This window comes from Chiloscyllium plagiosum, unplaced genomic scaffold (genome assembly GCF_037043375.1).
Source record: "Chiloscyllium plagiosum isolate Xiang-an unplaced genomic scaffold, Cpla_swu_hap1 HiC_scaffold_3, whole genome shotgun sequence".
NCBI classification, from domain to species: domain Eukaryota; kingdom Metazoa; phylum Chordata; class Chondrichthyes; order Orectolobiformes; family Hemiscylliidae; genus Chiloscyllium; species Chiloscyllium plagiosum.
In genome coordinates, this window is record NW_028270141.1 from 59,118,848 (window position 1) to 59,143,248 (window position 24,401).

The window sequence follows — 24,401 nt, forward strand, 5'->3', positions numbered from 1 at the left end:
CGGTTTGTAGTAGATGTCCGTGTTGATTCGGTCGCCTGAGATAGAAATAGAAAGGTCGAGGAAGGGGAGGGAGGAATCTGAGACTGTCCAGGTGAATTTGAGGTCGGGGTGGAAGGTGTTGGTGAAGTGGATGAACTGTTCAACTTCCTCGTGGGAGCACGAGGCGGTGCCGATACAGTCATCGATGTAGCGGAGGAAAAGGTGGGGGGTGGGGCCAGTGTAGTTGCGGAAGATGGATTGTTCCACATATCCTATGAAGAGGCAGGCATAGCTGGGGCCCATGCGGGTGCCCATGGCTACTCCTTTCGTTTGGAGGAAGTGGGAGGATTGGAAAGAGAAGTTGTTCAGGGTGAGGACCAGTTCAGTCAGTGACCTATTTGATCAAGATTCTTTGTAATCTTCGAAAATGTTCTTCACTGTCTACTATGCCACCAATTTTGGTGTCATCTGCAAACTTAGTAACCATGCCTTCTATATTCTCATCCAGATCAATTACGTAAATGACAAATAAAGACCCCAGAACCAATGCCTGGGTCACTACTGGTAGTAGGCCTCCAGGTTGAAAAATAACCCTCCACCACTTTTTTTTTGTCTCCTGCTGTTAAGCCAAATGTGAATCCAATTGGCAAACTCTCTTTGAATCCCATGTGACATAAATTGATTGACTTGTATACCATGCAGAACCTTGTCAAAGGCTTTACTAAAGGCCAAGTACAATGTCTACTGGTCTGCTCTCATCAATCTTTTTTGTAACTTCCTCCAAAAACTCAGTCAAGTTTGTGCGAAACTATTTTTCTCCCACAAAACCAGGCTAATGATCCCCTATCAATTTTTGCCTCTCTAAATGTTTATGAATCCTACCTTTCATAAAAATCACCTCCAACAATTTACCCACAACCAAAGTCAGACTCGGCTTCCAATTGTATGAAGTACTGCTTCCTGACACAACCCCTGAATTATTTGGCTTTAATTTTAAGGTTTTGTCTGTTTCTTTTGTTCTGGACTTGCTGAGCATGCAGCAATCATTTTGCAGTCTAGATAATTTCTAATCAACCTGTTCAGAATATTACATAGCTCTGGACAGGTGGGATTAACCCAGACCTCCTAACCCTACCACTACATGAGGCCAGTTTTGCACTCTTGTCTTTCCAAACCTTTTAATCGTCTTAAACAAGCTTACTGCTTGATTTTCTATCACCAGGGAATATAAATCTGGTCCATGTAACGTTTCTTTCCAATTGAACCATTTAATCCCATCATTCAGATCAGTCTATGCTGCACCACCTTCAAAGCTAATATGTCTTTCTTGAAACCAGATCACAACGTTACAGATGTGGTCTGACTACTGTAATATAATTTCTAACCCTTTTTTATTTCAGCCTCCTGAGGTGAAGGCCAACATTTAATTTTAAGTTGGTTTATTGTTCCCAGTCAAAACTTTAGTGTTCCAATATATCTTTAAATTCCAAGTAGATGACCTCACACGTCCCCGCATTAAACTGGTCTGCCTCATATTATGTTACTTGCAAATTGGATCAGTGTTTTTGTTATATCTAACTATTTGCCCAAGTCTTTGCCTCTGAGATGCATTGAATAATGTTGTTTCAGTTCTAATGGCCATATTGTATGATACTAATTAGGTACTGTGGGATTCTCTTTTCTTTTTACTACAGTGAAGATCACGTGTGTTGTGTATGCCCTGTTGCATGCCTTTAAACTTTTACTCAATATATGCCTTTGAACTACTTGTGTTTCCTTAGTAGACATCGTGATGATGTAGATATTGGATAAAGGGAGATAAGGGAGAGCTGTAAATTATCTTTTAGATTATAGAGCAAAGAAAAGGATCTTCTGTAAAAAGTAGCAATTGATTCAACTAGAAATAACTTATAGGGAAATATAAGTGTTTCAACTGAACGTTTTTAAGAGGCATAGAGTCACCCAGCACATAAACAGGCCCTTTTGTTCACCATGTCTATGGTAACCAACAAACACTAAACTATACTTTGTCATTTACCTGCACTTGGTCCATAGCTTACTCTGAGGAGAAAGTGAGGTCTGCAGATGCTGGAGATCAGAGCTGAAAATGTGTTGCTGGAAAAGCGCAGCAGGTCAGTCAGCATCCAGGGAACAGGAGAATCGACGATTCGGGCATAAGCCCTTCTTCAGGAATGAGGAAAGTTTGTCCAGCAGGCTAAGATAAATGTAGGGAGGAGGGACTTGGGGGAGGGGCGTCGGAAATGTGATAGGTCAAGGTGAGGGTGATAGGTCAGACTGGGGTTGGGGCGGAGAGGTCGGGAAGAAGATTGCAGGTTAGGAAGGCGGTGCTGAATTCGATGGATTAGACTGAGACAAGGTGGGGGGAGGGGAAATGAGGAAACTGGTGAAATCCAAGTTCATCCCTTATGGTTGGAGGGTTCCTAGGCGGATGATGAGGTGCTCTTCCTCCAACCGTCGTTTTGTTGTGGTCTAGCGATGGAGGAGTCCAAAGACCTGCATATCCTTGGTGGAGTGGGAGGGGGAATTGAAATGTTGAGCCACAGGGTGGTTGGGTTGGTTGGTCCGGGTGTCCCAGAGGTGTTCTCTGAAACGCTCCGCAAGTAGCCGGCCTGTCTCCCCAATATAGAGGAGGCCACATCGGGTGCAGAGGATGCAATAGATGATGTGTGTGGAGGTGCAGGTGAATCTGTGGCGGATATGGAAGTTTCCTTTGGGGCCTTGGAGGGTGGTGATGGGGGAGGTGTGGGCGCAAGTCTTGCACCTCCTGCGGTTGCAGGGGAAGGTGCCGGGAGTGAAGGTTGGGTTGGTGGGGGGTGTGGATCTGACGAGGGAGTCACGGAGGGAGTGATCTTTACGGAATGCTGATAGGGGAGGGGAGGGAAATATATCCTTGGTGGTGGGGTCAGTTTGGAGTAGCGGAAATGACGGCGGATGATGTGCTGTACATGGAGATTGGTGGGGTGGTAGGTGAGGACCAGTGGGGTTCTGTCCTGGTGGCGTTTGGAGGGGCGGGGCTCAAAGGCGGAGGAGCGGGAAGTGGAAGAGATGCGGTGGAGGGCATCGTCGACCACGTCGGGGGGGAAATTGCGGTCCTTGAAGAAGGAGGCCATCTGGGTTGTGCATTTTTGGAACTGATCCTCCTGGGAGCAGATGCGGCGGAGTCGAAGGAATTGGGAGAATGGGATGGCATTTTTACAGGGGGCAGGATGGGAGGAGGTGTAGTCCAGGGAGCTGTGGGAGTCGGTCGGTTTGTAGTAGATGTCCGTGTTGATTCGGTCGCCTGAGATAGAAATAGAAAGGTCGAGGAAGGGGAGGGAGGAATCTGAGACTGTCCAGGTGAATTTGAGGTCGGGGTGGAAGGTGTTGGTGATGTGGATGAACTGTTCAACCACCTCGTGGGAGCACGAGGCGGCGCCGATACAGTCATCGATGTAGTGGAGGAAAAGGTGGGGGGTGGGGCCAGTGTAGTTGCGGAAGATGGATTGTTCCACATATCCTACGAAGAGGCAGGCATAGCTGGGGCCCATGCGGGTGCCCATGGCTACTCCTTTCGTTTGGAGGAAGTGGGAGGATTGGAAAGAGAAGTTGTTCAGGGTGAGGACCAGTTCAGTCAGTCGAAGGAGGGTGTCAGTGGAAGGGTACTGGTCGGTACGGCGGGAAAGAAAGAAGCGGAGGGCTTTGAGTCCTTCGTGATGGGGGATGGAGGTGTACAGGGACTGGATGTCCATGGTGAAAATAAGGCGCTGGGGACCGGGGAAGCGAAAATCATGGAGCAGGTGGAGGGCATGGGTGGTGTCCCGAACGTAGGTGGGGAGTTCTTGGACTAAGGGGGACAGGACGGTGTCAAGGTATGCGGAGATGAGTTCGGTGGGGCAGGAGCAGGCGGAGACAATGGCTCGGCCGTGGCAGTCAGGTTTGTGGATTTTGGGCAGGAGGTAGAAACGGGCGGTGCGGGGTTGTGGGACTATGAGGTTGGAGGCGGTGGATGGGAGATCCCCCGAGGTGATGAGGTTACGACGGTCTGGGAGAGGGGTGGGGGAGTTCAGGTGGCGGTTAATATTGCGGCGGCAGTTGGCTATGAAGAGGTCGAGGGCAGGTAGGAGGCCAGCACGGGGTGTCCAGGTGGATGGGGTCCATAGCTTACTCTGTCCTTGCAGTTTAAATGCTTGTCCAGATGCTTCTTGAGTATTGCCAGAATACTTGCCTCCATCACCCATAGCACATTGATTAGTTCTACCACCCTCTGAGTGGGATAAAGTTGTCCTCTGATCCCATGTAAATGATTTACCCCTCTCCTTAAAGTTATACCCTCTGGTCTTAGATACGTCTGCCATGTGGAAAAGATTCTTATTATCTATCCTATTTATGCCTCTCATAAATTTCTATAGCCCAGTTGGATTCCCCCCTCAGCCTCCTCTGCTCTGTCTCTCTCACTCTGTCTGTCTCTCACATAATGTGGTCACCACAACAGCACACTGTATTCCATCTGTGGCTGGACCAGTGTTCTATAAAATTGCAGCAAGACATCACTGCTCCTATATATCATGCTCCAGCTAATGAAGGCGAACTGTAATTTGTGGTTTGGCCATACATTAGACAAGGAAACAAATTTATTCCCACCTTTTACTAAAAATGTCCATGTGTCCCCAAACCCAACAACCAGTTTCACTCTCCACAAGGTATATACCTCTCTCTTACAATTCTATTCCCTGATTGGAAAGATGCAGTGCTGGCTCCCTATTACAGACACAAACCCACCTTTTAAAGGAAACTTCCTAACCTTCAGTTGAAATGTCATTTCTTTGGTTCATAATGCATGCATGACACTCACTCCTCACTTCTTTTGCCTTGTTGCTCCCTCCTTCTCAGTTTGTCAACCTCATAATGTGCTTACAGCCAATCTTTCTTTCTAGGTTTGTGTGGAGGTAGTTCTTCAGGCAAAACCACAGTGGCTAACAAGATCATTGAAGCTTTAGATGTTCCTTGGGTGGTGCTGCTTTCTATGGATTCCTTCTATAAGGTAGCGTAACTTTGCTTCCAATGGTTTATATTGAATATGCTCTATGTAATTATTAAAGCTTTGAAATTTTAATGTGGGATATTATAATCATTAAATATTTTGCTTTGCTATTTTTATGCTGATGTAAATGTCTTCAGTGAAATGACAAATAGAAGAGTGAAAATTCCACATTTTGTGACAAAAATCGATTGCCTTCAATGGACATCTCGTTTTTCCATCTTAGTTTCTGCATTTTCCTAGATCTAAAATTGTTAGTGTCAGAATTTTCGAATTAAGCCACACTGCTGCATTGATAACTTTCTGCAGTAGCCAATCCAAGTCATTAGTTGTGTCTAAATGTAGTTGGTTGATCACTTCTTATATGGTGTGCTTGCATCCCTGACATATTCCAGAACCTTTGAATAGGAGAGGAAAGTGAGTTATTGATGTAGGTCAATTCGGTCTGCAATAAAAGCAATGTTAGCTTGTTCAGGCCTTTTTGACTGAATTCAAAAACCTCTACCTATTGCTTATAAAGGGAGAAGAATATCTTGAGACTGCTATGCCTACTCCCTGCTGAATGAAACTACAGGATGAGATCCTCCTTCATTTTATATGCAGCACGGAGACACTTTGCAGCCATTCACCTCAATGGGAGTCCTTATAATCTCGGTCTATAGCCTGCTTCCACACTACTGAAGTTCTACTAATTTTCTATTGCAAATAGCCAAGGAATAAGCGTTGGAGAGATACTAACGAGAGAAAGCAGAGCTGCAAGGAAATATCCCGTAAGCAAAGAGCATATGAACAGAGCGCAGGGCTTGGGCCTACACTTATCTGGGGGAGAGAGAGAGAGTACCGAGCTACTCGTGCTGCTACAGCTCTGGAACACTGGGTTTACAAACAAAAAAGTATAATTTTGGATATTGTGACGATCATGCTTCTTTAGAAGAATGTAATGAGAGACAAGTTTGCGGGACCACAGTTGCCTCAGCTGTACAGGTGGGATTTGGGATGGGAGAGTGAAGAACACTGGATTTACAATAATGGTAGATTTGATAGGAAACCAGTGGGCATTTGTGGCTATAAATGTGACTCAACAATAGCATGTTGCCTCACTGGTGCCAAGCTCAGAGATATTATAAATTGGCTGCAGAACATTTTTTTATGGGAGAGTCAAGAGTGAGTGGCAACTTAGGTACAAAAGAGGGATGAGATCCTGAATATAGAATTTAAGGAGCTAGTTAACACAGAGGCAGAATCACTCCGGCAGTTATCTCCACTTTCCTGCCTTTTCATTATAACATTGATTCCCTCATGGGGAGGAAACCAGAGTTAATGTTTTGAGCCCCATGATCCTTTGCAAGAACAGAGGTTTTTCTAGCACTACATTTTTTTTGTTTCAAATTTTCAACATCCATAGTTCTTTTGTTTTATTTTCTCTTTGATTCGAGGCTGAGAGACAGATTTTAATAACCAAGCCTCCACAGCGCTCTGCATTTAAGAATTCCACAATTCACTACCCTCCTGAGAAAAGAAATTCTTCCTTTTAAAGGGCCTTATTTGTAGATCATGCCTTCTTGTCCTAGACTTTCCCACAAGGGAAAGTCATTTCTCTGGATACACATTCTCCAAATCCCCTTAACAATTTTGTATGTTGCAATAAAGTTGACTCTTGTACTCATTGGAATTCAGAAGAACAGTGAATGTACATTTTCTTTAAGTCAAAAATACCCACAGGACAAGTGAAGGAGGCATGACTAGGAGGAAGTTGATCGAGTTGTATGCTTGAGGATTGGGAGAATTTTAGAATGCAGCAACAAAGAACATGAAGTTGTTAAGGAGAAAGAACAGAATGAGTGTAAAATAGCAAGAAATGGCTTGTGAAATCATCTTTTTTTTTAGATTAGATTAGATTACTTACAGTGTGGAAACAGGCCCTTCGGCCCAACAAGTCCACACCGCCCCGCCGAAGCGCAACCCACCCATACCCCTGCATTTACCCCTTATCTAACACTACGGGCAATTTAGCCTGGCCAATTCACCTGACCTGCACATCTTTGGACTGTGGGAGGAAACCGGAGCACCCGGAGGAAACCCACGCAGACACTGGGAGAACGTGCAAACTCCACACAGTCAGTCGCCTGAGACGGGAATTGAACCCAGGTCTCTGGCGCTGCGAGGCAGCAGTGCTAACCACTGTGCCACCGTGCCGCCCCAGTATTCACAAAGCAAGACTAGTGCAGCCAAATGTGAACCCATTACAGGCAGAGACAGGAGAATTTCTAATAAGAAATAAACTTACCTTGGGGTTCAGCGGTCTTCATTTCTTTGGTAATTGAAGTGGAAGGAGTGACAGCGAGGACCAGAGGCCTGACAGGAAGGCAAAGTTTAAAGTATATAAACTTACCTCATGTATAGGCAGAGTGCATGCTGAGCAGGAGCAGACACGAGATTGCTGGTAAGTGTGACTTTATATTTGGGCAGTTGCTTTACCCAAAACACTACTCGGGTAGTGTCTCCCACCCATTGTCCTCCTCTAACCAAAAAAAGGTTTCTGTGTGCTGGATTGGTAAGTGTACTAGTTTTTTTTTTTATTTTTTAGCTGTCTCATTGGGAATTTTGAATAGTGGCAATGGAGGTTAGGGCAGTTGAATGTTCCTCCTGCAGAATGTGGGAGGTAAGGCTCATCACTCGTGTCCCTGCTGACCGCATCCGTGGGAAATGCACACAACTCCAGCTCCTCAAAAACCGCATTAGGGAACTGGAGCTGAAGCTGGATGAACTTCAGATCATTTGGGAGGCAGAGGGCTCTGGTACAAGAAGGTAGTAGATGGGTTACCATAGAAGGATGGAAAAGGAACTGGCAGGCAGTGCTGCGATCCCCTGTGGCCGTTCCTCTCAAAAACAAGTATATCATTTTAGATACTGTTGGGGGTTGTGGGTGGGGGAAATGAGTTACCAGGACTAAGCAATGGGGAACAGGTCTCTGGCACAGAGTCTGTCCCTGTTGCTCAGAAGGGGAGAGGGAAGAGGAGCAGAGCATTAGTCATTGGAGACTCCATAGTTAGCGGGACAGATAGAAGAAGGTTCTGTGGGAACGACAGAGACTCACGGTTGATGTATTGCCTCCCAGGTGCCAGGGTTCATGATGGCTCTGATCGTGTTTTTGGGATCCTTGAGGGGAGGGGGAGCAGCCCCAAGTTGTGGTCCACATAGGCACTAATGACATAGGTAGGAAGAGAGATGGGATTGAAGGCAGAAATTCAAGGAGCTAGAGTGGAAGCTTGGAGCTAGGACAAACACAGTTGTTATCTTTAGTTTATTGCACCTGCTAGTGAGGCGAGAAAAAAAGAGGAGAGAGGAGTTGAACACTTGGCGAGTTTGAGAAGATTTGTAGCTCAGGTTGAGGTTCTGGATGTAGGTTCGCCCGGAGGCCCACTGAAGATGTTACCTAGTAGGGTGACAAAACTTCTGGAAATGAACCTTCCAGCTGAGTGAGCAAACCTGCATCCAGTTGAACATGTAGCTGCAGGGATGGTGCAGAAGTGAGGGTGTTGGATTCTTGGATAACTGGGGCTGTTTCTGGGATAGATGGGACCTCTATAAATGGGATGGTCTTCACCTGAACCAGAGGGGTGCCAGTATCCTAGGGGAGAAATTTGTTAAAGCTCTCCGGATGGGTTTAAACTAATTCAGCAGGGGGATGGGAACCCAAATTGTAGTTAAAATATACAGGAGGCTGAGAGTAGTGAGGTCTCAAATGGGATTTCAAGGTCACATGAGGGCAGTGGCAACCAGAAAGTTGGTTTGAAATATATCTATTTCAACGCCAGGAGCATCTGGAATAAGCTGGGTGAACTTGCAGCATGGGTTGGTACCTGGGATTTCGATGTTATGGATAGGGCAGGAATGGGATTGGTTGTTGCAGGTTCCAGGATTTAGATGTTTCAGTAAGAACAGAAGATGGTAAAAGGTTGGGGGGGGTTGAGGAATGGGTAGGTGGAATGCGACAGTGCCATTGTTAGTCAAGGACAGTGTTATGGTTGCAGAAAAGACATTTGAGGCCTCGATGGCTGAGGTTAGAAACAGGAAAGGAGGGTCACCCTGTTGGGAGTTTTTCATTGGCCTCCAAATAGTTCCAGAGATGTAGAGGAAAGGATAGCAAAGATGATTCTGGAAAGGAGCAATAGCAACAGGGTAGTTGTTATGGGGCACTTTAACTTTGCAACTATTGACTGGAAATACGATAGTTCAAGTACTTTAGATGGGTCAATTTTTGTCGAATGTGTGCAGGAGGATTTCCTGACAGGCCAACTAGGGGCGAGGCCACATTGGATTTGGTATTGAGTAATGAACCCGGCCAGGTGTTGGATTTCCAGGTGAGGAGTTTGGTGATAATTCGGTTATGTTTACTTTAGCAATGGAAAGTGGTAGGTGTATATAATGCAGGCCAAGAGTTATAGATGGGGTAAAAGCAATTATGATGCGATTGTGCAGGATTTAGGATGCATAGAATGGGGAAGAAACTGCAGAGGATGGGTGCAATTGAAATGTGGAGCTTTATTCAAGGAATAGCTACTGCAGGTCATTGAAGAGTATGTACCTGTCGGGCAAGGAGGATGTTGTCGAACGCAGGAGCTATGGCTTACTAAGGAACTTGAATCTCTTGTCAAGATGAAGAAGGTCGTTGGCGGATAGGATCAAGGAAAACCCTAAGGCTTTTTATAGGTATATCAGGAATAAAAGAATGACGAGAGTAAGATTAGAGCCAGTCAAAGACAGTAGTGGGAAGTTGTGCATGGAGTCAGTGGAGATAAGGGAAACGCTAAATGAATTTTTTTTTTCCTCATTATTCACACTGGAAAAAAGTGTTGCCTAGGAGAATACTGAGATACAGGCTACTAGACTTTGTGGGCGGCACGGTGGCACAGTGGTTAGCACTGCTGCCTCACAGCGCTAGAGATCCGGGTTCAATTCCCGACTCAGGCGACTGACTGTGTGGAGTTTGCACATTCTCCCCGTGTCTGCGTGGGTTTCCTCCGGGTGCTCCGGTTTCCTCCCACAGTCACAAAGATGTGCGGGTTAGGTGAATTGGCCATGCTAAATTGCTCGTAGTGTTAGGTTAAAAGGGGTAAATGTAGGGGTATGGGTGGGTTGCGCTTCGGCGGGTCGGTGTGGACTTGTTGGGCCGAAGGGCCTGTTTCCACACTGTAAGTAATCTAATCTAATCATGGGATTGCAGTTCACACGGAGGTATTAGCAATTCTAGAAAGCGTGAAAATATATTAAGTCCCCTGGGATGTGATTTACCCTCTGATTCTCTGGGAAGGCAGGGAGAAGATTGCAGAGCCTTTGGCTTTGATATTTTTGTCGTCATTGTCTACAAGAATAATGCCAGAAGACTGGAGGATAGCAAATGTTGTTCCCTTGTTCAGGAAGGGGAATAGAGACAGTCCGGGTACTTAAAGGCCAGGGAGCTTTACTTTTGGTTTTGTGTAAAGTGTTGGAAAAGGTTATAAGAGATATAGGATTTATAATCATCTAGAAAGGAATAAGTTGATTAGGGATAATCAATATGGTTTTGTGAAGTGTGAGTTGTGCTTCACAAACCTTTGGATATTCTTTGAGAAGGTGACCGAACAGGTGGATAGCGGTTGATGTGGTGTATATGGATTTCAGTAAGGTGTTTGATAAAGTTCCCCATGGTAGACTATTGCACAAAATATGGAGGCATGGGATTGAGGGTACTTTATCAGTTTGGATCAAAAATTGGCTAGCTGAAAGAACACAGGGTGGTGGTTAATGGGAAATGATCATCCTGGAGTTCAGTTACTAATAGTGTAGAACATAGAACATAGAACAATACAGCACAGAACAGGCCCTTCGGCCCACGATGTTGTGCCGAACTTCTAACCTAGATTAAGTACCCATCCATGTACCTATCCAAATGCCGCTTAAAGGTCGCCAATGATTCCGACTCTACCACTCCCACGGGCAGCGCATTCCATGCCCCCACCACTCTCTGGGTAAAGAACCCACCCCTGACATCTTCCCTATACCTTCCACCCTTCACCTTAAATTTATGTCCCCTTGTAACACTCTGTTGTACCCGGGGAAAAAGTTTCTGACTGTCTACTCTATCTATTCCTCTGATCATCTTATAAACTTCTATCAAGTCACCCCTCATCCTTCGCCGTTCCAACGAGAAAAGGCCGAGAACTCTCAACCTATCCTCGTACGACTTCCTCTCCATTCCAGGCAACATCCTGGTAAATCTTCTCTGCACCCTCTCCAAAGCTTCCACATCTTTCCTAAAGTGAGGTGACCAGAAGTGCACACAGTACTCCAACTGTGGCCTAACCAAAGTCCTGTACAGCTGCAACATCACTTCACGACTCTTGAATTCAATCCCTCTGCTAATGAACGATAATACTCCATAGGCCTTCTTACAAACTCTATCCACCTGAGTGGCAACCTTCAAAGATCTATGTACATAGACCCCAAGATCCCTCTGTTCCTCCACCTGACTAAGAACCCTACCATTAACCCTGTATTCCGCATTCTTATTTGTTCTTCCAAAATGGACAACCTCACACTTGGCAGGGTTGAACTCCATCTGCCACTCCTCAGCCCAGCTCTGCATCATATCTAAGTCCCTCTGCAGCCGACAACAGCCCTCCTCACTGTCCACAACTCCACCTATCTTCGTATCATCTGCAAATTTACTGACCCACCCTTCGACTCCCTCATCTAAGTCATTAATAAAAATTACAAACAGCAGAGGACCCAGAACTGATCCCTGCGGAACTCCACTTGTAACTGGGCTCCAGGCTGAATATTTACCATCTACCACCACTCTCTGCCTTCGACCGGTTAGCCAGTTTTCTATCCAATTGGCCAAATTTCCCTCTATCCCATGCCTCCTGACTTTCCGCATAAGCCTACCATGGGGAACCTTATCAAATGCCTTACTAAAATCCATGTACACTACATCCACTGCTCTTCCCTCATCCACATGCTTGGTCACCTCCTCGAAGAATTCAATAAGACTTGTAAGGCAAGACCTACCCTTCACAAATCCGTGCTGGCTGTCCCTAATCAAGCAGTGTCTTTCCAGATACTCATAAATCCTATCCCTCAGTACCCTTTCCATTACTTTGCCTACCACAGAAGTAAGACTAACAGGCCTGTAATTCCCGGGGTTATCCCTATTCCCTTTTTTGAACAGGGGCACAACATTCACTACTCTCCAGTCCCCTGGTACCACCCCCGTTGCCAGTGAAGACGAGAAGATCATTGCCAACGGTACTGCAATTTCCTCTCTTGCTTCCCACATAATCCTAGGATATATCCCGTCAGGCCCGGGGGATTTGTCTATCCTCAAGTTGTTCAAAATGTCCAACACATCTTCCTTCCTAACAGGTATCTCTTCTAGCTTACCAGTCCATTTCACACTCTCCTCTTCTAGTGTACCACAGGATCTGTTTTGGGGCCACTGCTGTTTGTCCTTTTTTTATAAATGACCTGGATGAGGGCATAGAAAGATTGGTTATTAAATTTGCGGATGACACAAAGGTTGGTAGAGTTGTGGATAGTGCCAAAGAATGTTGCAGGTGACAGAGGGACATCGATAAGCTGCAGAGCTGGGCTGAGAGGTGGCAAATGGAGTTTAATGTGGAAAAGTGTGAAGTGATTCACTTTGGAAGGGGCAAAAGTAATGCAGAGTACCTGTACTGGACTAATGGTACAATTCTTGGTAGTGTAGATGAACAGAGGGATCTCTGTGTCCATGTACATGGGTCCCTGAAAGTTGCCATTCAGGTTGACAAGGTTGTTAAGAAGGCATACGGTGTGTTAGCTTTTATTAGTAGAGGGATTGATGTTTGGAACCATGGGGTTATGCTGCAGCTGTACAAAACTCTGTGTGGCAGCACTTAACGTATTGTGTATATCTCTGGTCACTGCATTATAGGAAGGATGTGGAAGCTTTGAAGAGGGTTCAGAGGAGATTTACCAGGATGTTGCCTGGAATGGAGGATGGTCTTATGAGGAAAGGCTGAGGCATTTGAGGCTTTTTTTTGTGTGAGAAGAAGGTTGACAGTGACTTAATTGAGACATATTTATGATGATCAGAGTGTTAGGGTGGACAGTGAGAGCCTTTTTCTTCAGATGGTGATGTCAGCACGAGGGGGCATAGTTTTAAATTGAGTCGTGATAGATATAGGAGAAAGTGAGGTCTGCAGATGCTGGAGATCAGAGCTGGAAATGTGTTGCTGGAAAAGCGCAGCAGGTCAGGCAGAATCCAGGGAACAGGAGAATCGACGTTTCGGGCATAAGCCCTTCTTCAGAAATGGGGAAAGTTTGTCCAGCAGGCTAAGATAAAAGGTAGGGAGGAGGGACTTGGGGGAGGGGCATCGGAAATGTGATAGGTGGAAAGAGGTCAAGGTGAGGGTAATAGGTCAGACTGGGGTGGGGCGGAGAGGTCGGGAAGAAGATTGCAGGTTAGGAAGGCGGTGCTGAATTTGATGGATTTGACTGAGACAGGGTAGGGGGAGGGGAAATGAGGAAACTGGTGAAATCCGAGTTCATCCCTTGTGGTTGGAGGGTTCCTAGCCGGAAGATGAGGCGTTCTTCCTCCAACCGTCGTTTTGTTGTGGTCTGACGATGGAGGAGTCCAAAGACCTGCATATCCTTGGTGGAGTGGGAGGGGGAATTGAAATGTTGAGCTACAGAGTGGTTGGGTTGGTTGGTCCGGGTATCCCAGAGGTGTTTTCTGAAACGCTCCGCAAGTAGCCGGCCTGTCTCCCCAATATAGAGGAGGCCACATCGGGTGCAGAGGATGCAATAGATGATATGTGTGGAGGTGCAGGTGAATCTGTGGCGGATATGGAAGTTTCCTTTGGGGCCTTGGATGGAGGTGAGGGGGGAGGTGTGGGCGCAAGTCTTGCACCTCCTGCGGTTGCAGGGGAAGGTGCCGGGAGTGGAGGTTGGGTTGGTGGGGGGTGTGGATCTGACGAGGGAGTCACGGAGGGAGTGGTCTTTACGGAATGCTGATAGGGGAGGGGAGGGAAATATATCCTTGGTGGTGGGGTCCGTTTGGAGGTAGCGGAAATGACGGCGGATGATGCGCTGTACATGGAGATTGGTGGGGTGGTAGGTGAGGACCAGTGGGGTTCTGTCCTGGTGGCGGTTGGAGGGGTGGGGTTCAAGGGCGGAGGAGCGGGAAGTGGAAGAGATGCGGTGGAGGGCATCGTCGACCACGTCGGGGGGGAAATTGCGGTCCTTGAAGAAGGAGGCCATCTGGGTTGTGCGTTTTTGGAACTGGTCCTCCTGGGAGCAGATGCGGCGGAGTCTAAGGAATTGGGAGAATGGGATGGCGTTTTTACAGGGGGCAGGATGGGAGGAGGTGTAGTCCAGGGAGCTGTGGGAGTCGGTCGGTTTGGAGTAGATGTCCATGTTGATTCGGTCGCCTGAGATAGAAATAGAAAGGTCGAGGAAGGGGAGGGAGGAATCTGAGACTGTCCAGGTGAATTTGAGGTCGGGGTGGAAGGTGTTGGTGAAGTGGATGAACTGTTCAACTTCCTCGTGGGAGCACGAGGCGGCGCCGATACAGTCATCGATATAGCGGAGGAAAAGGTGTGGGGTGGGGCCAGTGTAGTTGCGGAAGATGGATTGTTCCACATTTCCTACGAAGAGGAAGTGGGAGGATTGGAAAGAGAAGTTGTTCAGGGTGAGGACCAGTTCAGTCAGTCGAAGGAGGGTGTCAGTGGAAGGGTACTGGTCGGTACAGCGGGAAAGAAAGAAGCGGAGGGCTTTGAGTCCTTTGTGATGGGGGATGGAGGTGTACAGGGACTGGATGTCCATGGTGAAAATAAGGCGTTGGGGACCGGAGAAGCGAAAATCATGGAGCAGGTGGAGGGCATGGGTGGTGTCCCGAACGTAGGTGGGGAGTTCTTGGACTAAGGGGGACAGGACGGTGTCAAGGTACGCCGAGATGAGTTCGGTGGGGCAGGAGCAGGCGGAGACAATGGGTCAGCCGGGGCAGTCAGGTTTGTGGGTTTTGGGCAGGAGGTAGAAGCGGGAGGTGCGGGGTTGTGGGACTATGAGGTTGGAAACCTCATAGTGCGGGGTTGTGCGGCCTCCCATCCTGCCCCCTGTAAAACGCCATCCCATTCTCCCAATTCCTTTGAACATAGAACATAGAACATAGAAGAATACAGCGCAGTACAGGCCCTTTGGCTCTCGATGTTGCGCCGATCCAAGCCCACCTAACCTACACTAGCCCACTATCCTCCATATACCTATCCAATGCCCGCTTAAATGCCCATAAAGAGGGAGAGTCCACCACTGCTACTGGCAGGGCATTCCATGAACTTACGACTCGCTGAGTGAAGAACCTACCCCTAACTTCAGTCCTATATCTACCCCCCCTTAATTTAAAGCTATGCCCCCTTGTAATACCCGACTCCATACGCGGGAAAAGGTTCACACTGTCAACCCTATCTAACCCCCTAATCATCTTGTACACCTCAATCAAGTCACCCCTAAACCTTCTTTTCTCTAATGAAAACAGCCCCAAGTGTCTCAGTCTTTCCTCATACGATCTTCCTTCCATACCAGGCAACATCCTGGTAAACCTCCTCTGCACCCGTTCCAGTGCCTCCACATCCTTCCTATAGTATGGCGACCAAAACTGCACACAATATTCCAGATGCGGCCGCACCAGAGTCTTATACAACTGCATCATGACCTCAGGACTCCGGAACTCAATTCCTCTACCAATAAAAGCCAGTACGCCATATGCCTTCCTCACCGCACTATTTACCTGGGTGGCAACTTTGAGAGATCTGTGTACATGGACACCAAGATCCCTCTGCTCATCCACACTGCCAAGTATCCGACCATTAGCCCAGTATCCCATCTTTTTGTTATTCTTCCCAAAGTGAATCACCTCACACTTAGCTACATTGAATTCCATTTGCCACCTTTCTGCCCAGCTCTGCAGCTTCTCTATATCCTGCTGTAACCTGCCACATCCTTCCTCACTGTCAACAACTCCTCCGACTTTCGTATCATCCGCAAACTTGCTCACCCAACCTTCTAACCCCTCTTCCAGGTCATTTATAAAAATGACAAACAGCAATGGTCCCAAAACAGATCCTTGCAGAACACCGCTAGTGACGGCACTCCATGAAGAAACTTTGCCATCAACTACTACCCTCTGTCTTCTTCCATCCAGCCAATTCCTAATCCAAACCTCCAACTCACCCTCAATGCCATATCTCCGTATTTTCTGCAGTAGCCTACCATGGGGAACCTTATCAAACGCCTTACTAAAATCCATATATACCACATCTACCGCTTCCCCCGTTTTTGTTTAAAACTAAGCAGTTTGGCCAGCTGCATCACTGCTGGAAAATCCACTGTACAACTGCTTAAAACAACTAGAAAAGTTAAGCTCTGGGCTATCTTCTTGAAATAATTTGAGGTCTGGATGAGTCCATAACAGATTGGGGGCTCTTTCCAAGATTTGTTCTATAGTTCCAAAATGGGATTAGGGTTGTTGGACTTAAAGGCAGCAAGTAGTAGGTGTTAGTGTCTTTTGTTCCAAGTGTTGAATTTGGTTGGTTTAAGCAGTGGTTTGTGAGATAATGGCTTTTTCAATCACCCAGGGGTTTTCTCGGAGTGGATGATGTTTTGGGGATTTTACAAAAGGTGAACAAGGAAAAGCTGCTCAAATTGGCAGTCAAACTGGAGTTGGAGCTTCCTCCTTCTGTGAGGCAAGGAGAGAGATAATTACAACAAGAACTCAGCATTTAAATTTGCTGGAAATGCCATCAAAATCTTTATAGATGGCCAAAATTCAATTGAAAATGAAGTAGCATGAGTTAGAGGCAAAAGACAAAGAAAAGAAAAGAAATGAAACTGCATTACGATTAAAAGCAGAGGAAGAAAGGAAGAAAGAGGGAGTTTAAACTTCAGCAATTGGCACTTAGACAGCTTAAAAAGGATGGAGATGAAGGCTGAAGGTAAGGTTAGTGAGGAAGAGAGTGAGGATGAGCAAACCTGTGGTAGCCAAAGACCTGGTGAGGATCTGTTTAAATATATCGAAGCATTGCCTAAATTTGATGAGAAGGATGTGGAAGCCTTTTGCATCTCATTTGAAAAGGTGAATTAAACAAATGAAGTAGTCAGTGAATGTGGATTTTGTTGATCCAATCAAAACTTGTAGGTAGAGTTAGTGAGGTATTTGCATCACTATCAAAGGAGGTTTCTGGGGCGTATAAGGAGGGAAGAAAGCCATCTTAAGTGCATATCAACTTGTGCCAGAAGCAGACAGTCAGCATTTCAGGAGTCTGAGGAGGGACCCTGATCAAACCTACATTGAGTTTGAAAGGATCAAACAAAGTAATTCTCTTTGGAGGAGTTCAAAAATTCACTTCCTAAGATAATGAGAACTCATGTGGAAGAGCAGAGAGTTAAAACAGCAAGATTAGCAGCTGAAATGGCTGATGATTATGAGTTCATTCATAAATCAAAGTTTGGCTTCAAACATCAATTTCAATCCGTGAGGGATAGAAATTGGAAAAAGTGAAATTCGCATGTGGAAAGGGAAAGGTAGATCCACTGAAGCACAGTGGAGACTAAAAAGCTACACCAGAAATGTAGAAACACTAAACCGTATTCTTGTGAAGGTAATTTACTCGCATAGGACAGGAGCAGCAGATAAAGGGGTTACAATATTAAGGAGGTACAGGATCATGTCAATCATTGATGTTGAAAGATGAGGAGATATATACCTCTGAAGAATTATTGCCATAAAATGTGCTACTAACGGGAATTCACAGTGAGACAAGGAGTGCTCAATTAGGTAGAGTGAGATTAGAGTGTCCAGAGAAGAGTGGAGAAGTCATGGCAGGAGTACTAGACAAATCTCAGCTCCTGGAATACTATCTGTCCTTGCTAATGATATAGCTGGTTCACAGGTACAATTGCTGCCTACTATAGCTGAAAAGCCAGTGGAAACTCAGACAACTGAACGGGCGGCACGGTGACTCAGCGGTTAGCACTGCCACCTTATACTGCCAGGGACCCAGGTTTGATTTCAGCCTCGGGCAATTGTCTGTGTGGAGCTTGCACACTCCCCCAGGAGTCTGCATGGGTTTCCTCTGGGCGCTCTGGTGTTGTCACACACTCCAAAGATGTGCAGGTTAGGTGAATTAGCTATGCTAAATTGCCTATATAATGTGCAGGGATGTGTAAGTTAGGTGCATTAGTCAGAGGAAAATGTAGACCAAAAGGGTAGGGGAATGGATCTGGGTGGGTTATTCTTCGGAGGGTCAGTGTGGATAGGTCCTTGCTAACGATATAACAGGTTTACAGGTACAATTGCTGCCTACTATAGCTGAAAAGCCAGTGGAAACTCAGACAACTGAATGGGTGGCACGGTGGTTCAGTGGTTAGCACTGCTGCCTCACAGCGCCAGGGACCCAGGTTCAATTTCAGCCTCAGGCAACCACCTGCATGGAGTTTGCACATTCTCCCTATGTCTGCATGGGTTTCCTCCGGGTGCTCAGATTTCCTCCCACCGTCCCCAATATATTGGGGAGACAGGCCGCCTACTTGCGGAACGTTTCAGAGAACACCTCTGGGACACCCGTACCAAGCAACCCAACCAACCCGTGGCTCAACACTTCAACTACCCCTCCCACTCCACCAAGGGCATGCAAGTCCTTGGACTCCTCCATCGCCAGACCATAGCAACACGACGGTTGGAAGAAGAGCGCCTCATCTTCCGCCTAGGAACCCTCCAACCACAAGGGATGAACTCAGATTTCTCCAGTTTCCTCATTTCCCCTCCCCCCACCTTGTCGCAGTCAAATCCCACGAACTCAGCACCGCCTTTCTAACCTGCAATCTTCTTCCTGACCTCTCCTCCCCCACCCCCACTCCAGCTTATCACCCTCACCTTGACCTCCTTTCACCTATCGCATTTCCAACGCCCCTCCCCCAAGTCCCTCCTCCCTACCTTTTATCTTAGCCTGCTGGACACACTTTCCTCATTCCTAAAGAAGGGCTCATGTCTGAAATGTCGATTCTCCTGCTCCTTGGATGCTGCCTGACCTGCTGTGCTTTTCCAGCAACACATTTTCAACAATAATGAATGTATCCAGCATATTTCTAGAGACTGTTCCATTACACAATATCACTTCTAGAAAAGGATTGTAGAGGAATTACTCAAATTTTTCACCAGATATAATCAGATCAAGAGCCAAACTTCACAAGAAAAGTATTCAAGGAAGTTATGGATAGCTTGAAACAAAACAATTCAAATCTATTGCATACCATCCAGAATCACAGGGAGCACTAGAAAGGTGGCATCAGATATCAAGACCATGTCAAGACTTATAGTCAAGACTATCCAGATGATTGGGATAAAGGAATTCCCCTTGTACTTCTTGCCATCAGAAATGCACCAAATGAATTGACCAAATTCAGTCCAATTGAATTAGTTTTTGGGCATGAAGTAAGACATCGGCTAAAATTGATTAAGGAGAAATTGGTATGCCACAGTTCAACGCCAAAATATTTGGACTAAGTGTCAGATTTTAGGGAATGATTAAAAGAGAGCAAGGGAATTGGCTCGATAGCATTTAACAGCACAGGTTCAAAAGAAAATTGAACACATGCTCCAAGCTGACATAATTGAAGTGAGTTACAGTGACTGGAGCTCACTCATTGTAATGGTGCCAAAACCAGATGGCATCCAATGGTTATGTGTGGACTATTGCAAAAATCAGTGCAGTTACAAAGACTGACATATATCCACATTTGAAAGACTACGTTGAAAAGTTGGGACCAGCAACTTATATTTCTAAGTTGGACTTGCTCATAGGATACTGGCAAGTATCTTTGCCTGAAAGAGCAAAAACAATTTTGGCTTTCATAATGCCGAATGGACTGTACCAGTTTAAAGCTATAAAAAACTGCACCAGCCACATTTCAAAGATTAACAAATAAGATCATTTCCAAATTACCCAATTGTATTGTCCATATAGATGATCTCGTGATTTTTAGTCACACATGGAAACAACATTTGATCAGATGGGTCAACGGACCAAGGAGTGGCAGATGGAATATAATTTAGATAAATGCGAGGTGCTGCATTTTGGGAAAGCAAATCTTAGCAGGGCTTATACACTTAATGGTAAGATCCTAAGGAGTGTTGCTGAACAAAGAGACCTTGGAGTGCAGGTTCATAGCTCCTTGAAAGTAGAGTCGCTGGTAGATAGGACAAGGCATTTGGTATACTTTCCTTTCTTGGTCAGAGCATTGAGTATACGAATTGGGAGGCCATGTTGCGGTTGGACAGCCACTTTTGAAATATTGCATGCAATTCTGGTCTCCTTCCTATTGGAAGGCTGTTGTGAAACTTGAAAGGGTTCAGAAAAGATTTATGAGAATGACAATAGACAATAGGTGCAGGAGTAGGCCATTCTGCCCTTTGAGCCTGCACCACCATTCATTATGATCATGGCTGATCATCCTCAATCAGTATCCTGTTCCTGCCTTATCTCCATAACCCACTATCCTTGAGAGCTCTATCCAACTCTTTCTTAAACGAATCCAGAGACTGGGCCTCCACTGCCTTCTGGGGCAGAGCATTCCACACAGCCACCACTCTCTGGGTGAAGAAGTTTCTCCTCATCCCTGTCCTAAATGGCCTACCCCGTATTTTTAAGCTGTGTCCTCTGGTTTGGGATTCATCCATCAGCAGAAACAGGTTTCCTGCCTCCAGAGTGTCCAATCCGTTAATAATCTTATACGTCTCAATCAGATCCCCTCTCAGTCTTCTAAACTCAAGGGTATACAAGAGTTGAAAAATATGGTGCTGGAAAAAAACAGCAGGCGAGGCAGCATCCAAGGAGCAGGATAATCGACGTATCGGGCATAAGCCCTTCTTCAGGAATGAAGGCCTTCCTGAAGAAGGGCTTATGCCCGAAACGTCAATTCTCCTGCTCCTTGGATGCTGCCTGGCCTGCTGTGTTTTTCCAGCACATTTTTCAACTCTGGTACTCCAGCATCTGCAGTCCTTACTTTCTCAAGGGTATACAAGCCCAGTCGCTCCAATCTTTCAACATAAGTTAGTCCTGCCATTCCAGGAATTGACCTCGTGAACCTATGCTGCACTCCCTCAATAGCCAGAATGTCTTTCCTCAAATTTGGAGACCAGAACTGCACACAATAGTCCAGGTGCAGTCTCACCAGGGCCCTGTACCTCTTTGCTTCTATACTCAATCCATCTTGTTATGAAGGCCAGCATGCTATTAGCTTTCTTCACTACCTGCTGTACCTGCATGTTTGCCTTCACTGACTGGTGTACAAGAACACCCAGATCTCTTTGTACTGCCCCTTTACCTAAATTGATTCCATTTAGGTAGTAATCTGCCTTCCTGTTCTTGCCAAAGTGGATAACCATACATTTATCCACATTAAACTGCATCTGCCATGCATCTGTCCACTCACCTAACCTATTAAAGGATTGGACACTCTGGAGGCAGGAAACAGGTTTCCGCTGATGGGTGAGTGCCGAACCAGAGGACACGGGGTAGACCATTTAGGACAGAGATGAGGAGAAACTTCTTCACCCAGAGCGTGGTGGCTGTGTGGAATGCTCTACCCCAGAGGGCAGTGGAGGCCCAGTCTCTGGATTCATTTAAGAAAGAATTGGATAGAACTCTCAAGGATTGTGGAATCAAGGGTTATGGAGATAAGGCAGGAACAGGATACTGATTAAGGATGATCAGCCATGATCATATTGAATGGTGGTGCAGGCTCGAAGGGCAGAATGGCCTACTTTTGCACCTATTGTCTTTTGCACCTATTGTCTATTGTCCAGGTCACCCTGTAATCTCTTGACATCCTCCTCACATTTCACTCTGCAACCCAGCTTTGTATCAGCAGCAAATTTGCTAATGTTACAATTAATACCATCTTCTATATCATTGATATATATTGTAAAAGGCTGTGGTCCCAGCACTGATCCCTGCGGTACCCCACTGGTCACCGCCTGCCATTCCGAAATGGAGCCGTTTATCACTACTCTTTGTTTCCTGTCAGCCAACCAATTGTCAATCCAAGTCAGTACTTTGCCCCCAATACCATGCGCCCTAATATTGCTCACTAACCTCCTATGTGGGACTTTATCAAAGGCTTTCTGAAAGTCCAGGTACACTATATCCACTGGATCTCTCTCATCCACCTTCAGAGTTACATCCTCAAAAAATTCCAGAAGATTAGTCAAGCATGATTTCACCTTCATAAATCCATGCTGAATCGGACCTATCCTGTTACTGCTATCCAGATGTGTCGTAATTTCATCCTTTATAATTGACTCCAGCATCTTTCCCACCACTGAGGTCAGACTAACTGGTCTATTACTTCCTGCTTTCTCTCTCGCTCCTTTCTTAAAAAGTGGTACAACATTAGCCACCCTCCAATCCACAGGAACGGATCCTGAATCTATCGAACTCTGGAAAATAATCACCAACGCATCCACGATTTCTAGAGCCACCTCCTTCAGTACCCTGAGATGTACACCATCAGGCCCCGGGGACTTATCAGCCTTCAGACCTAACAGTCTCTCCAACACCATTTCCTGGCAAATATAAATTCCCTTCAGTTCAGGTCCTTTAGCCACTGTTACCTCTAGGATATTGCTTGTGTCTTCCCCAGTGAACACAGATCTGAAGTACCAATTCAACTCTTCTGCCATTTCTTTGTTCCCCGTAATATATTCCCCTGTTTGTGTCTTCAAGGGCCCAATTTTAGTCTTAACCATTTTTTTCCCTTTCACATACCTAAAAAAGCTTTTACTATCCTCCTTTATATTTTTGGCCAGTTTACCTTCTTACCTCATTTTTTCTCTGCGTATGTTGCAGGTTTTGCAACATCGGGAGAGATTGAATAGGATAGGGCTGTTTTCCCTGGAGTGTCGGAGACTGAGGTCTATAAAGTCATGAGGGGCATGGATAGGGTAAATAGACAAGGTCTTTTCCCTGGGGTAGGAGAATTCAGAACTAGTGGGCATAGTTTAGGGTGAAAGGGGAAAGATATAAAAGAGACCCAAGGGGCAATTCTTTCACACAGGGGGTGGTGTTAAGTGGAATGGGCTGCCAGAGGAAGTGGTGGAACCTAATACAATTGCAAAATTTCAAAGGAATCTGGATGGGTATATGAATAAGGAGAGCTTGGAGGGTGCTGACAGGTGGGACTAGATTGGGTTGGGATATCTGGTCAGCATGGGCGAGTTGGACCGAAGGGTCTGCTTCTGTGCTAATTATCTCTGACTCTATTTATCCGAATTGTTCGATTGACTTCGGGGGAGCAGACTTGGTGATAAACCTAACTAAAAACCCAAGTCACCTTCCTGGCGATGTTACTGGACATAGACAAATGGCCCACGAGATGCAAAAACAAAGAGTATCAGCAACTCCCCAATTACATCTGCAAAAAGAGCAGTACTACAATTCCTGGGATTGAGTGGATTTTAATCAGAAATTTGCACCAAATTTTAGTAGTGTGGCTGTTCCACTCACTGAGTTGCTCAAGAAAGGCAAGATGTTTCAGTGGAAGGCAGACTGTCAGAAGGCATTTGACAGACTGAAAGCTGTGTTAACTACTGCCCTAGTGTTAGCCACACCTAACTACACAAAGCCATTTAAGGTGGCTATCAATGAGAGTGATGTGGGTGTTGGTGCTGTGCTCTTACAGGAAGACTATGAGAAAATAGAAAGACCAATCGGGTATTTCTCCAGGAAACAATGTTCATCCGCAGAAATATTTGACAGTTGAGAAGGAGACTTTGAGCTTGGTATAGGTGTAACAACATTTCAATATTTAGGTTACCTATAATGTCTCGGAGACAACCTGTCAGAAAAATTTGCCCAATAGGTTAGAGATCACAAAACACAGCTCGAAGGGAAACTGACAAACAGTTTACTGCAAGCGATATCGCTGGAGGAGAAAACAGACCAGCTGACACAGAACTGACAGTCTGCACAGAGAATTTGATTTCTCCTCCCAGAGCTGAGGCTAAGACCAGTTTTATAGTAATGCTGCACAATGACACTGATTAAGAAATGGGAAACTACAATGTTTCTGGAAATGAAGTAATTTAGTTGCAAGGATGCTAATTGGAAAACATTTATCGGATGAATGTCCTGTTCCTTCACACAATGCAACATCCTGACAGTACCATGGTTCCATTCATCTTCACAGGAAGGTGTTAAAGTCTTTTCTGAAGTGGTGAGGTGCTTCCATTCTCCTGTGGTGCCTGTCTGTCTGTCTGTCCTGCTCTGTGTGGCTTTGGTGTTACTGGGTTGCGAAACTGCCCTTA

General features: G+C 45.9%; 1 protein-coding gene across 5 annotated transcripts in view; it reads left to right on the top strand.

Annotated features, from left to right (window-relative positions):
• LOC122548623 (uridine-cytidine kinase-like 1) overlaps positions 1 to 24,401 on the top strand; it is a 205,683-nt gene that overhangs the window by 31,285 nt on the left and 149,997 nt on the right. For all 5 annotated transcript variants that reach the window (XM_087979769.1, XM_087979785.1, XM_087979778.1 and 2 more), the window contains exon 3: positions 4,914 to 5,020. In XM_087979769.1, the coding sequence (XP_087835895.1) occupies positions 4,914 to 5,020 (107 nt within the window). The remainder of the gene's footprint in view (positions 1 to 4,913; positions 5,021 to 24,401) is intronic.